The sequence below is a fragment of the Mytilus galloprovincialis genome, chromosome 1 (genome assembly GCF_965363235.1).
Source record: "Mytilus galloprovincialis chromosome 1, xbMytGall1.hap1.1, whole genome shotgun sequence".
NCBI lineage: Eukaryota > Metazoa > Mollusca > Bivalvia > Mytilida > Mytilidae > Mytilus > Mytilus galloprovincialis.
The window spans coordinates 63,294,355-63,306,353 of record NC_134838.1 but is presented as its reverse complement, the minus strand read 5'-3'; the positions used below and the strand labels follow the sequence as shown (position 1 = coordinate 63,306,353).

At 32.7% G+C, this 11,999-nt stretch overlaps 1 protein-coding gene across 1 annotated transcript; it reads left to right on the top strand.

Annotated features, from left to right (window-relative positions):
- The first annotated feature begins 3,677 nt into the window (after positions 1–3,677).
- On the top strand, positions 3,678–8,141 carry LOC143080895 (uncharacterized). The gene is made up of 2 exons (XM_076257051.1): positions 3,678–3,832; positions 5,559–8,141. Exon 2 carries the CDS (start codon positions 5,568–5,570, stop codon positions 7,326–7,328), a length of 1,761 nt encoding a protein of 586 aa, XP_076113166.1. The 5' UTR covers positions 3,678–3,832; positions 5,559–5,567; the 3' UTR covers positions 7,329–8,141.
- Positions 8,142–11,999: the final 3,858 nt, after the last annotated feature.

Genomic DNA, 11,999 nt, shown 5'->3' with positions numbered 1-11,999 from the left:
AAAATTAAACTTAGTCTGATTTTAACAAAAATTGAAATCTTGGGGTTCTTTGATATGCTGAATCCAAAAATGTACTTAGATTTTTTATTATGGGCCCAGTTTTCAAGTTGGTCCAAATCAGGATCTAAAATTATTATATTAAGTATTGTGCAATAGCAAGTCTTTTCAATTGCACAGTATTGCGCAATGGCAAGAAATATCTAATTGCACAATATTGTGAAATAGCAAATTTTTTTTTAATTAGAGTTATCTTTCTTTGTCCAGAATAGTAAGCAAGAAATATCTAATTGCAAAATATTGTGCAATAGCAAATTTTTTTTTAATTGGAGTTATCTTTCTTTGTCCAGAATCAACTTAAATCTTTGTTATATACAATATACAATGTATATTCACTTTTTACTACCAACTGATAAATTAAAATAATCTTTACCATTCAGTGATAACAAGCAGTCTTTTTACATCTTAATATTTTATGATGTATTTAAATGAGTAGTTATTGTTGCAAACTCCATTAGAAATTTTAATTGAGATTAGTTTTGGAATAAGGGAAAGGGGGATGTGATTAAAAAAATTGGGTTCAATTTTTCTCATTTGAAATTTCATAAATAAAAAAGAAAATTTCTTCAAACATTTGTTTGAGAGGATTAATATTCAACAGCATAGTGAATTGCTCTAAGAGAAAAAAAAAATTTTAAGTTCATTAGAACACATTCATTCTGTGTCAGAAACCTATGCTGTGTCAACTATTTAATCACAATCCAAATTTAGAGCTGAATCCAGCTTGAATGTTGTGTCCATACTTGCCCCAACCGTTCAGGGTTCAACCTCTGCGGTCATATAAAGCTACGCCCTGCGGAGCATCTGGTTATTGTTCTAATAATTATGACTAGAAATGTCCCGGTGTTGTTTGTTTGGTTTGTTTTTTTTGTTGTGGCGCTTGGGTGCTTGGCCTATTGAATTATTGTCTAATACCAAAAAATTGTATTCAAATTAAGTTCTTTGTTCCCGCATGATGAACAAATACAGCATCATATAAGCATTGTGCCTACATTTGATTCGAATCCTGATCAGTCCAAAGTATATAGCGTCATTTTTGTGCGTTGTGTTAGTCTGATACATTTGTCTTCATCTTTATAGTATAAGTAAGTATATTGATGTTCAATTCTATATGTTTGGGATACATGACAGGCAAGGATCTGTGCAGACATTTTTAAAAGTCGGTTCCAAGCATTGGTCTCCATACAAAAGCATTAGTTGTTAAACAAAAATTGTGGTGTTAAACTTTACCCTTGGATCCATCACTGCATGATGAAACTAATATTCGGGTACAGAAAGATGGTAACAATGCGATATGGGCTTTCCTCATTGATGACGAGGCCTTGCGGTGACCTATGGTTGTTAATTTCTGTGCCATTTGGTATCTTATGAAGAGTTGTCCTATTGGCAATCATATCACATCTTATTTTTTATATTAAAAATGTCAAAAGGACACCATGATCATACCAGTTCAAGGATCATTGTGTGGCATGATTTAATTCAGGAAATTTTTTCTATAGACCTTTCTTGCACTGTTGAAAATAAGGACATCAGATATAAATACTGTTGGTATTTAATTGCACTGATAGCAGTTAGAAAATTTTAGATAAGTGAAAATAAGTTGAAATATGAAAGAAAACTTTCAAATAAGAACTACTCCTAAACACACACACACACAAAGGGAAACCCACTATAAAACTCGCTTAATGAAGATGTCACTTATCATTCAGAGAGAGAGCTCTACTTATCAATATCAATAAAAAGCACACAAATTCAGTAACAATCGTTTGGTGACCCGTCAGTCAGCGGTCTTAGGTTCACGTATTGCTTTTCTTTTTTAACGAAAGCAACTTGTTTTTAGTGTTCGATACTGGTTAGTGGTCCCTGTGCTACACCGTTAACCCATGGGGAAAACAGACAACATTTTTTTGTCAGAAAACACTGTCAAACATCCAAATATACTATCCACACTTATATGTGTCCACACTTACATAGTTCTTAAAATTAAACCAATCACGCATAAAAGGAAGAAATATTACTAAAGGAAAATTTATTCCCATTTAAGTTATCTTTAACTTATTTGTTGAATATATATAGCTGATATATTTCTGATAAATTTTCTTTACAGTTTATTAATATATCTATTCATTTAAGGACAAATTGTCGCATCTGGGACTTACATGAATAATATCTCTTGGTCCCAGGTTGTCTATTGCTTCATATTTTTTTCTAATTCAAAGACGATATATAATAGATATAGTTTTATTTAAAAAAACAACATGATTTTGTTAAAATGCTTATTGTATATCGATACTATAAGGCAGATTTTTTTTTCTTTGGGGGGGGGGGTCTGGTTGCTTTTCTAGGGAATGACTGAAGCCCCTCTTAGACAGTCAGTGGGCAACCTCTCGTTAAAAATTTCTGGATCCGCCAGTTGCGGGCGGGGGGTGGGGGGGGGGGGGCAGATGATTCCAAGTCATACTATCCTGGTCAGTTTGTGTCCACACATCCTTATACAATGTACAATCTAAGTTAGAGTTATGCGTTCATTTATAACGATATGCATGTATTGTTAACAATATCAACATTTCGTGTGTATACCATATGAAATAAAAAAAAACATGTATGCTTTTTTCGAATCCTTTTCGGCTCTTTCAAGTTCTGTTATTTTTGTTACAATTCGGTCCTTTTCTGTTCTTTCCTGTAAATCTTCGCCTCTTTCTTTAAATCGTTGAACCTGCTCCCGGCCACAGTATACATTGATCGATAGATACTGGTCATGTTGTCGGGTGAGTTTTAACTTTCAGAATTCAAAGTAAGAGTATCTTCATCACATATACAATATATGATATACATATATATATAGGTAAAGAGGTTGCTGTGACCTCTTTTTTTTATTATGGTAAAACAGTTATTGTTGACCAGTTTCATGTCGATAATTATGAGTGTACATAAATTTACTATATAAACATAAATATATCAAAACGCTAAATATTACATACAGCTTATGTCACACTTCATGGTTCACAGAGTTCCAGATTTATATTCTATCTATTAGGAATAGGCATGTTTTATTTGTCACTGCTCATGCACGTTAAGCAAACACAAATCTATCTATCATATATTATACCATTTCACCAAACTTTTTTTCCGACATATATTACACGCCCACTTGCATAAGAAGTGAAATGTTTCATGTGTTATTTTTGGTAATGCCCAAATAAATATAATGAGCACAGAATTATAGTGAACTTTTTTTTGTTTGGTAAATCATATACATCTTGCTTATTGTAGTTGTTAAAATTGATTTTTATCTCAGATCCTAATCGTGGGTTTCTTGAATATGTTTTAAAACGAAAGTCTTTGCAATTTTTTTTCATGATAGATTTTTGGCGTGGGTGCATACCATAGTAAAACGCTCTCACGATAAGAAAAAAATATACAATAAATAAATAAAATAATATGTTGAAAGTTGATATTTCTTGGAAACCCCGATGAATTTTATTTTTCTCACCAAAAAGACTTATCAAGCGGAAGATTCACAACGTAAAACTGAAAAAATTCCACGATTTAGACAATACTCGGAACTTATTTTATGAAACGTAAAAATAAAAAAGGCCGTTATGAAATTTTAGAAAGTACAAAATCCGTTATAATGAAGTACTTAAATCCGGCGATTGTTTTTGCTTTAATATACCACGCAAATTAATTAACTGTATTTAAATTCATTATTTCCTTATTATTAACAAAAAAGCAGCAATCAAAGAGAGGCTGACACAAACGACTAAGATATAAGGTAGGAATAATTTGCTATATATTCTTAAATTTATTGATATATTCAAAATTGAAAGTCAGTTGTGAAAGGGAACTAATGAAAAAAAAGTGTCTATAAATGGTTCAACTAATGTCTACCATGACTGGATGAACATTGATAATGAAAAAAACTTTATTGCCGAAAATAAAATTGAGAATGGAAATGGGGAATTTGTCAAAGAGACAACAACCCGACCATAGAACAGCAATAGTCACCAACAGGTCTTTAATGCAGCAAGAAACTCCCGCACCCGAAAGCGTCCCTCAGCTGGCCCCTAAACAAATATATACTAGTTCAGTGATAATGAACGCCATACTAAACTCCGAATTGTACACAAGAAACTAAAATTAAAAATAATACAAGACCAACAAAGGCCCTGGCCTTATTGTCGGAAAGCATGATACATAAAATACACTTGTAACAAACAAAAAACAAACTTTTATATAAATTCAACAAATACAAAAATCAATAGTTCCTTGTACTTCTATTGACCGTTTTAAAAAGGAATCTAGACTTTGTACCATTGAAATTTTGAATGATTGAGAATATATTACAACATTTTTTGTATGAAACTCACGAAGTTAATTGGTATTTTGAGAAACACTATTAAATTGTGTATTACATCTATTTCATTCGTTCACAATGGAAGACCATTATATGGTCTCATATCATTAATTATATTCTAAATCATATGAGAAATGTAGTTTAAAATACTTTTAAAAATGTTCAATTATGGCCGCTTTCCCCTGTTTTTGTTTCATTAACATAAGATGATGAGTTGTTTTGTGTTTTGTGTTTTTTTTTTGTATTTTTTTAAATTTATTTATAAATATTCTTTAAAGATTTTCGAATGTTGTTCCAAATTACGTTCAAACCAAAATGGTATGTGGTCTTTGGCTATACTTTTTGTCCTGTTTGGTTTCTCAGCACTTCATTTTTTTTTATAATGTTTGGTTTTCAAATAACGGTCGTGTTCTTCAGATATTTTTGATATAATTTTGCAAATGTCACAAAATGGAGTACATCAACTATCAAACTTAAACAAAATTCTAATTTGGAAAGGCACTGAAAAGAAACGATTTTGAGATACAATTTGAGTTTTAATTTGTCACATCCTTCCTGGTAATTTTCTCAAAGTAAGTCTAAGGAAAACGATTGAAGAGCGACATCGACGTCATAATTTATTTTTGTAAAAAACTGCAAAATGTTAACTTCCTCTATAAACACAGTCATTCATAGAAAATAAATCGTACTCTGATTTTTTAGGACGTAAAACAAAAATTTTGTAATCTATTTTCAGCTCTTATCATTCATGTCATTCATTTTCAAAATCCTCCTGCTTACCCACCCCAAAAAAAATCAAATGATCGTCCCCTTACGCTTTAAACAATATATTATCTTTAAAAGGTCTTTATTTTTCTATGGAGTATAATACATCTTTGAACTTTGAACTATAAGCTAAAAAAAGATATGTACACATTTATTTATTTTAGAACTCGGCAGCAGTTGCAAGAATTTTCCGATTTACTGTACTTATAACGTGGGATACATTCTTAACCTATAGTTGTTAATGTCTGTGTCATTTTGGTCTCTTGTGGACATTTGTCTCATTGGCAATCATACCACATCTTCTTTTCTATATTAATGCTAGATTGTTTGTAAATGATTTAATGTAATAATAAATAACAACTTTTTCTTACATTTCCAGCTTTTGAAGATGGCTAGTACACCATTCTTGTTTTGCGGACCATGCGAGACAAGGAAGGCTCATCGACAAGCAATGGTTTGGTGTTCCGTTTGCATGGAGGGATTATGTAAAGAATGCGCGGAACTCCATCAATCATCAAAGTTGTCAAAAGACCACACTACATTTAACGAGGATATTTATCCTCTCCTAAGACCGTTTCTAAATGACTTAACAACCGAGTGTTATGATCACAAGAAGAAGTTTGATTTTTTCTGCCAATCACATTCGACTTTGTGTTGTGTAAATTGCGTCACCGACACTCATCGCCAATGTGATGTAAAACCAGTTGATGACGAATCTCAAAGTCCGAGAGCATCGATTGCTTCTACAAAATTGGAAGACGATCTTATCAGTGTCTTAGAAAGAATAGAAAAAATCAAATGTCATCGTACTGACAATATCAAACTTCTCAATGAACAGAAAGATGTTTTACAGTCGGAAATTAAAAATGTCAGAAAAGCGCTTAATGAGCATCTGGACAAGCTTGAAAAAGACATTTTAGACGAATTGATTGTAGGTGAACAGAAGCACAGTTTAGATATCGCGCAATTTTTATTTGACATTGACACCAAGAAGCAGCAACTAGTTGATATTCAGACAATTTCTGGATGTATAAAGAAAATTGGTTCTGGTGTCCAAACTTTCCTTGCATCCAATAAATTGGAGAAGATGTTTTCGAAAGAGAAACGAGTAATTGAAGCAACTCTTAAGGAAAATGAAGGCGAAAACTTACAACTGTACCTGCATTTAAATACAAGAATTATATCTCTGACTAACGATATTAAAAGTTTTGGAAGTATTGATACCCAAGAAAAACCTCCACCTACTGCAATCCCAGAATCCGTAACCAGGGCGGAGAATAGGAACTCTACTAAGAGCATTGCATCGCGGGTAATTGAAACAACAGATCCAAACAGAGTTATGCTTAAAGTGATAAAGAAGATCAAGACTTGTAAACGGAAGTCAAGAATACCGATTGATCTTAGAGGCTGTGTAATATTAGCAGATGAAAAACTTCTGTTCGCCGACTGGAGTGATAATAAGAAGCTTATAATGTTTAATATTGATGGAACACACAACAGGGATATTGGAGTGACCGGAAAACCATATGATATAACCCGTCTAGATGGAGACCGAATTGCAGTCAGCTTCCCAGAGGACAACATTGTACAGATATTTGATGTTGTCAGTAATGGCTACCCTATATACCAAAACATCAAGATGACGGACCAGTGCTGGGCTATTTTCTACAACGACGAAAAATTGTTCGTAGGCTGCAATGGCCATAAAATTCAGGTAATGAACCTGAGTGGAAGAATTCTGCAAACAGTTCCAGCCAAAGTTAATACAGTCTACTGCGTCAATGCCAACAACGACTGCGTGTATTATTCAGACGAGATTAACAACACAGTATATTGCTGCGATCTCGAAGGAAACGAGATATGGAAATTTCGCGACCCGTCTCTCAAATATCCGTGCGCCCTTGCCTACAATCGAGAGGGATACGTGTTCGTGGTCGGAAATCTCTCGCAAAATATCTTGGTAACATCTTCAGATGGACAACAAAGTAAATCTCTTTTGAGCAAACTTGATGGCGTGGATGGACCTGCTGGGATTTATTTTGATCAAAGATCAAGTCGATTGCTTGTAGTGTCTGCCAGTTTCAAGGGAGTTGTAGCTTTATACGACGTGATCACAAAGCCAAAATTTTCAAACGTTTACAGTTCTTAAAGAATTTTACATACTTATTTTGAAATAACTATCTTGTGGACGTTTGGTAAGCCTAAAAGCTGCCGAAACCAACTTTAGTACATGTATATATTCAAAACGATCGGTGGCGTTTATTTATTTCTAACAACACAGTTTTCTTTAAATCATTGTGTTCTATTTTAATTCATCTCTAAGTAAATTTTGTATAGGAAAACATTTTAATAGTTTATATATTTTGTAATTACATAATTAAAAAAAATCCCGCCAAAAGTAAAATACTTTTTGAAAATGAATTGAAAAAAAGGAATTAAGAAGCAATCTAAATTAAACACGAGGTTTACTGGGGTCTAATGGGTGATTGATATCCATGCATAGTATATGCCGCAATGACACCACACACTTTTTAATAAACTGTAGAAAAATTCTTCTCGTTGGGACTACTTATGATCATAATTTGACGAAGAACCAAAGTACATGTAAAATTACAACATGAACACTAATGAAGTACATTTGAAGAAACATTCAAGTTTCATTTGGTGTACACTGTTAGTTTTTTTTTATATTATTTCATCCTCAGATTCGCGTGTTAAATAGAATTCTAGTTAGCAACCATATTGGTCGGCCGAATGGCGTTTCTCATCAGAACTTAAAATAAGCAGTTCTTACAAATATAATTCTCTTCGAACATTTATTTGAGCTTTTATTTTACGTTTAAATATAATCTGAACCTCCACACGTCGCGGACAGAAGTCCATGCTTTTAACCAATCAGTGGGGTCATAAAAACAGATGTAAATTAATATGTCCAATGTTATATAATAAATATGGACCTGTTTGTGATTTTGATTTGATTCATTCTTCTTTAATTTTGCAGAGTATCTTATTTATTATTGCAAATACCCGACTATATATACTTTGTAGTAATTGATATTGATCCCTCTGAAAGTGACATGATAGTTTCCGATCTAGTTTGTCAATAGTTTTTATCAAATATTTTGTCATAATAGTAACAGGTTTGAGAATTTTTGTTAGTCTAAGACCGTGTGTTGACAAAAGCTTTAAAGATTTCTAACATTTTCGTATGTTTTCCATATAATTATTTATCTGCCGTCGAATGGATTGTAACCCTTGGCTAGCGAAGATGTTAACATGTAGACAGAATAAAGTTTTACTAACCAATCATGGGCCCTAGTCAGGCAAAAAGTAAAATCACAAAAATACTGAAATCAGAGGGAAATCAATTCGGAAAGTCCATAATCACCTGGCAAAATCAAATAACAAAACGCATCAAAAACGAATGGACAAGAAATGTCATATCCCTGACTTGGTACAGGCATTTTCAAATGTAGAAAATGGTGGATTGAACCTGGTTTTATAGCTAGCTAAACCTCTCACTTGTATGACAGTCGCATCAAATTCCATTATACCGTCACCGATGTAGAAACAGAAACATCATAATACAATAAACTATGCGAGAATATGAGTTTTCAGTAAAATACACTTGACACAAAAAGGTAAAATAAAATATGAGCAACATTGGATATTATAACAGTATAAAATGTGCGTTGGGATGAGTTCGATTTGAAAAAAAAATGGATTTGAAATGTATTTAAAGGAAATATGAAAGAACAAGAAATAGTTTCATATTGACATGACAAGTGCATAACAGCGAGGAACATTTACATCACCACAATAAAATGGTCGCCAAGTAGCAGTATTTTAGAACCAGCAGCAAATATTACACTTATACCTGCACAGCAGCAAGGATATATAATGAAAGGAGACTGAGGTTTTTGTTTGTCTTCTGATTCAGTTGCTCTCAAAAAGAATTTCTCTTATTCCAACTAACAACCAAGCTTTCTAGTGTTAACTGATTCAAAGTGCACGAAACTAAGTATCTTGTTCCATCGGTTTCTTTTAATTAAGTGGTCGAGATTGAAATAACAATAAATATACACCAGGACTAATAAAAGGCATTTCTGAAATATAAGGTTTCACCAAGTATTTGGCTCCCACGAAGATATCTCTGCATAGCCCAAAGGAAACTAAGATTTGCGCTGGTGGCATAATTTGTAACTGAAAACGTTATCATCAAAAGGTGTCTGCTAGTCCCTAATCAAATGGCAAAATCAAATGATAAAACACATCAAACGAATGGACAACATGTTCTGGAAGTGTTCTGTGTAATTCTATTTTCTGTTTGCAGCCATGTTCTACTTTTGTGTGACCATATTGTTGGCTGATCTGGACAAAAGTAAAACACTAACTCATGCTATATTATGTAGGGGTCTGGTTTATTTAGCAATTCAGTTGGACTTAGGAGATAAATAAATATTCCAAGGAAGCACCAACCCATGGTGTTACCAACAATACATGTGTTATATATACATACATCAATGATATAAACTAATACAATAATTATTTCACACAGTACTCACTAAATAAATTAACCAAGGAAGTGTTGAGTAGACTGATCCGATATACATGTCCAATTATTATCTTGTGTACAATGGGAGGCAACTGTTGTATTGTTTCTTTTAAATACCGATATGTCATTTTTACACTATATTTGAATTGTTGGTGCATCTTTGTCAACGGACCTATGAGAAACGTTAAATGTAATACAAATAATATATCGAGTTGAATTTTAGTATGCATGTAAAAGACTGCTGGAGTTGTAACTCCTTGTTTCATAAATCTAGTATGTAAAATTTACAAGAGCTTTCCTCTTTCAATACAACATAGTAACATAGATTGAAGTTGATTGTTGGTTGCATAACGTCCAGTGGCAAACATAGAACTTGTACGTTTGACGTGTAAGTGGGGTTTGTTTTGGTTGTTTTAGCTATAAAGATATGAATTTCAAACTAAGGATCACTTACGTAAGGTGAAAATATATCATACTATTCAAGATGTATATATTGTCCTGAACATGCATGAAATGTTTGCCACTCGACGTTAAGCATCCAAGTTGGCAACAACTAACCAATCAATCAAGATGTATAACATGATATGCATTTGTGTATGGCATGGTATTGGTTGCAAATAATCGATATTTTTCATTTAAATGCAATATTTTATATTTAATTGATATATTTCTTAATTTAAATGCAATATTTTTTCATTTGAATGGTATATTTTTTCATTTAAATGCAATGTTTTTTATTCAAATGGTATAAGTTTCTATTCAAATGGTATAATGTTTCATTCAAATGGTATAATTTTTCATTCAGATGGTATTATTTTTCATTCAAATGGAATAATTTTTATTCAAATGCAATATATTTTATTCAATTGGTATAAAAAATCATTTGCATGCAATATTTTTTATTCAATTGGTATAATAGTTTTTTTTATTTATATGCAATAATTGCATCATGGGAAATTCTTTGACGCCTAAAGGTCAAATTTGCAACAACGTTTGTGATTGGTCGGTATTTATTTGGATTTTCTCCCCTTTCTTTCTAAACTTGAGTGACCAAAAATTAAAAAAACGCGTCAGCCTCAGAATATCGCCCATCTAACTAAAATTTGGCGTTCGTGCGAGTTCGTGCACTGGCAATTAATGCCAATATAATGGCCAGGCAGAACAAAAAATGCGAGTGACAAGTAATAATAATTAATTTGACACACAACTTGTTCATGGGTAGAAACAGATGCCTGCGTGCATTGCAAAAACATGTCCAATAAAAACCCTTTCTGAAGAAACTCCCCTACAGTCTTCATATTGAAATTAAAAAATATATACATAGCTAGTCCCCCCTCCCCCTCTAAGTCCAGATACATGTTATCATGACGTTCTTGTGTGCTACATGTATATTATTTTGTTTCCTTAAAGTTTCTTGATCCTCAGAGACGTTGCAGGTGGGCAAACATGAAAAAAGAATAAAAAGCCTTCCAGGACGTTATAATTATTTGAACTAAGCCACTTTTTTTTGCTACATGAAGAAAAAAATCACCTAATTACAATAGCAGAACCAGAGACCCCGTGACAAGGAGAGACATAAGCTGTTATACTCCAGAACTAGTTCTTTAATAAAGACAATTCGGGATAAATAGGAACCAGTTGCTAACCCATGTTACATAGGACTTCACTGTATGAGGCGTGAACTTAATTTTTAATACTATCTATAATATGTGCTCTCATGTATTATGCCGCAAATCATTTTACATTTAGGATTCGTTGCTGAGCTTTTTTTACTGTTCTCATCTCCGAATCCCTTAAAAAGACTTAAAAAGCCCCACAGTAGTTCAATAATTACTATATGTCATTGCTTAAATAAGTATGCAGAGCATATTTCAAAACATATTTTATCTTCAGGACTTTTTAATCATTACTTTTTAATACTGCATTGGGAAAGAAAGGGGTATACAAATTTATTTTGTGATACAGTATATAATATAATTATAGGTATCCAACAAATTACATGATTGTACGTTTAGCTATTATCTAGACCCGCCGTACAAAATGTATATATGAAGACACGCAAAACAGGGGCGGATAAAAAACCTCGGTGTCTTAGGGGGAAAAAGGGGGGGGGGGTTCAACTTTAGATATTTGTATAGAGATGTATATGTTACAGTGAATTTGTATAATCAGGGATTATGTAGAATCCCTAAAATTTTCAGAGATTATGTATAATCACTGGTTAGTTTAGGGTTTATATATAATCACTAAAACTTTCAGGGATTA

Excerpts from the sequence above, each read along its gene's own strand:
- LOC143080895 (XM_076257051.1), top strand. The coding sequence starts at position 5,568 with ATGGCTAGTACACCATTCTTGTTTTGCGGACCATGCGAGACAAGGAAG.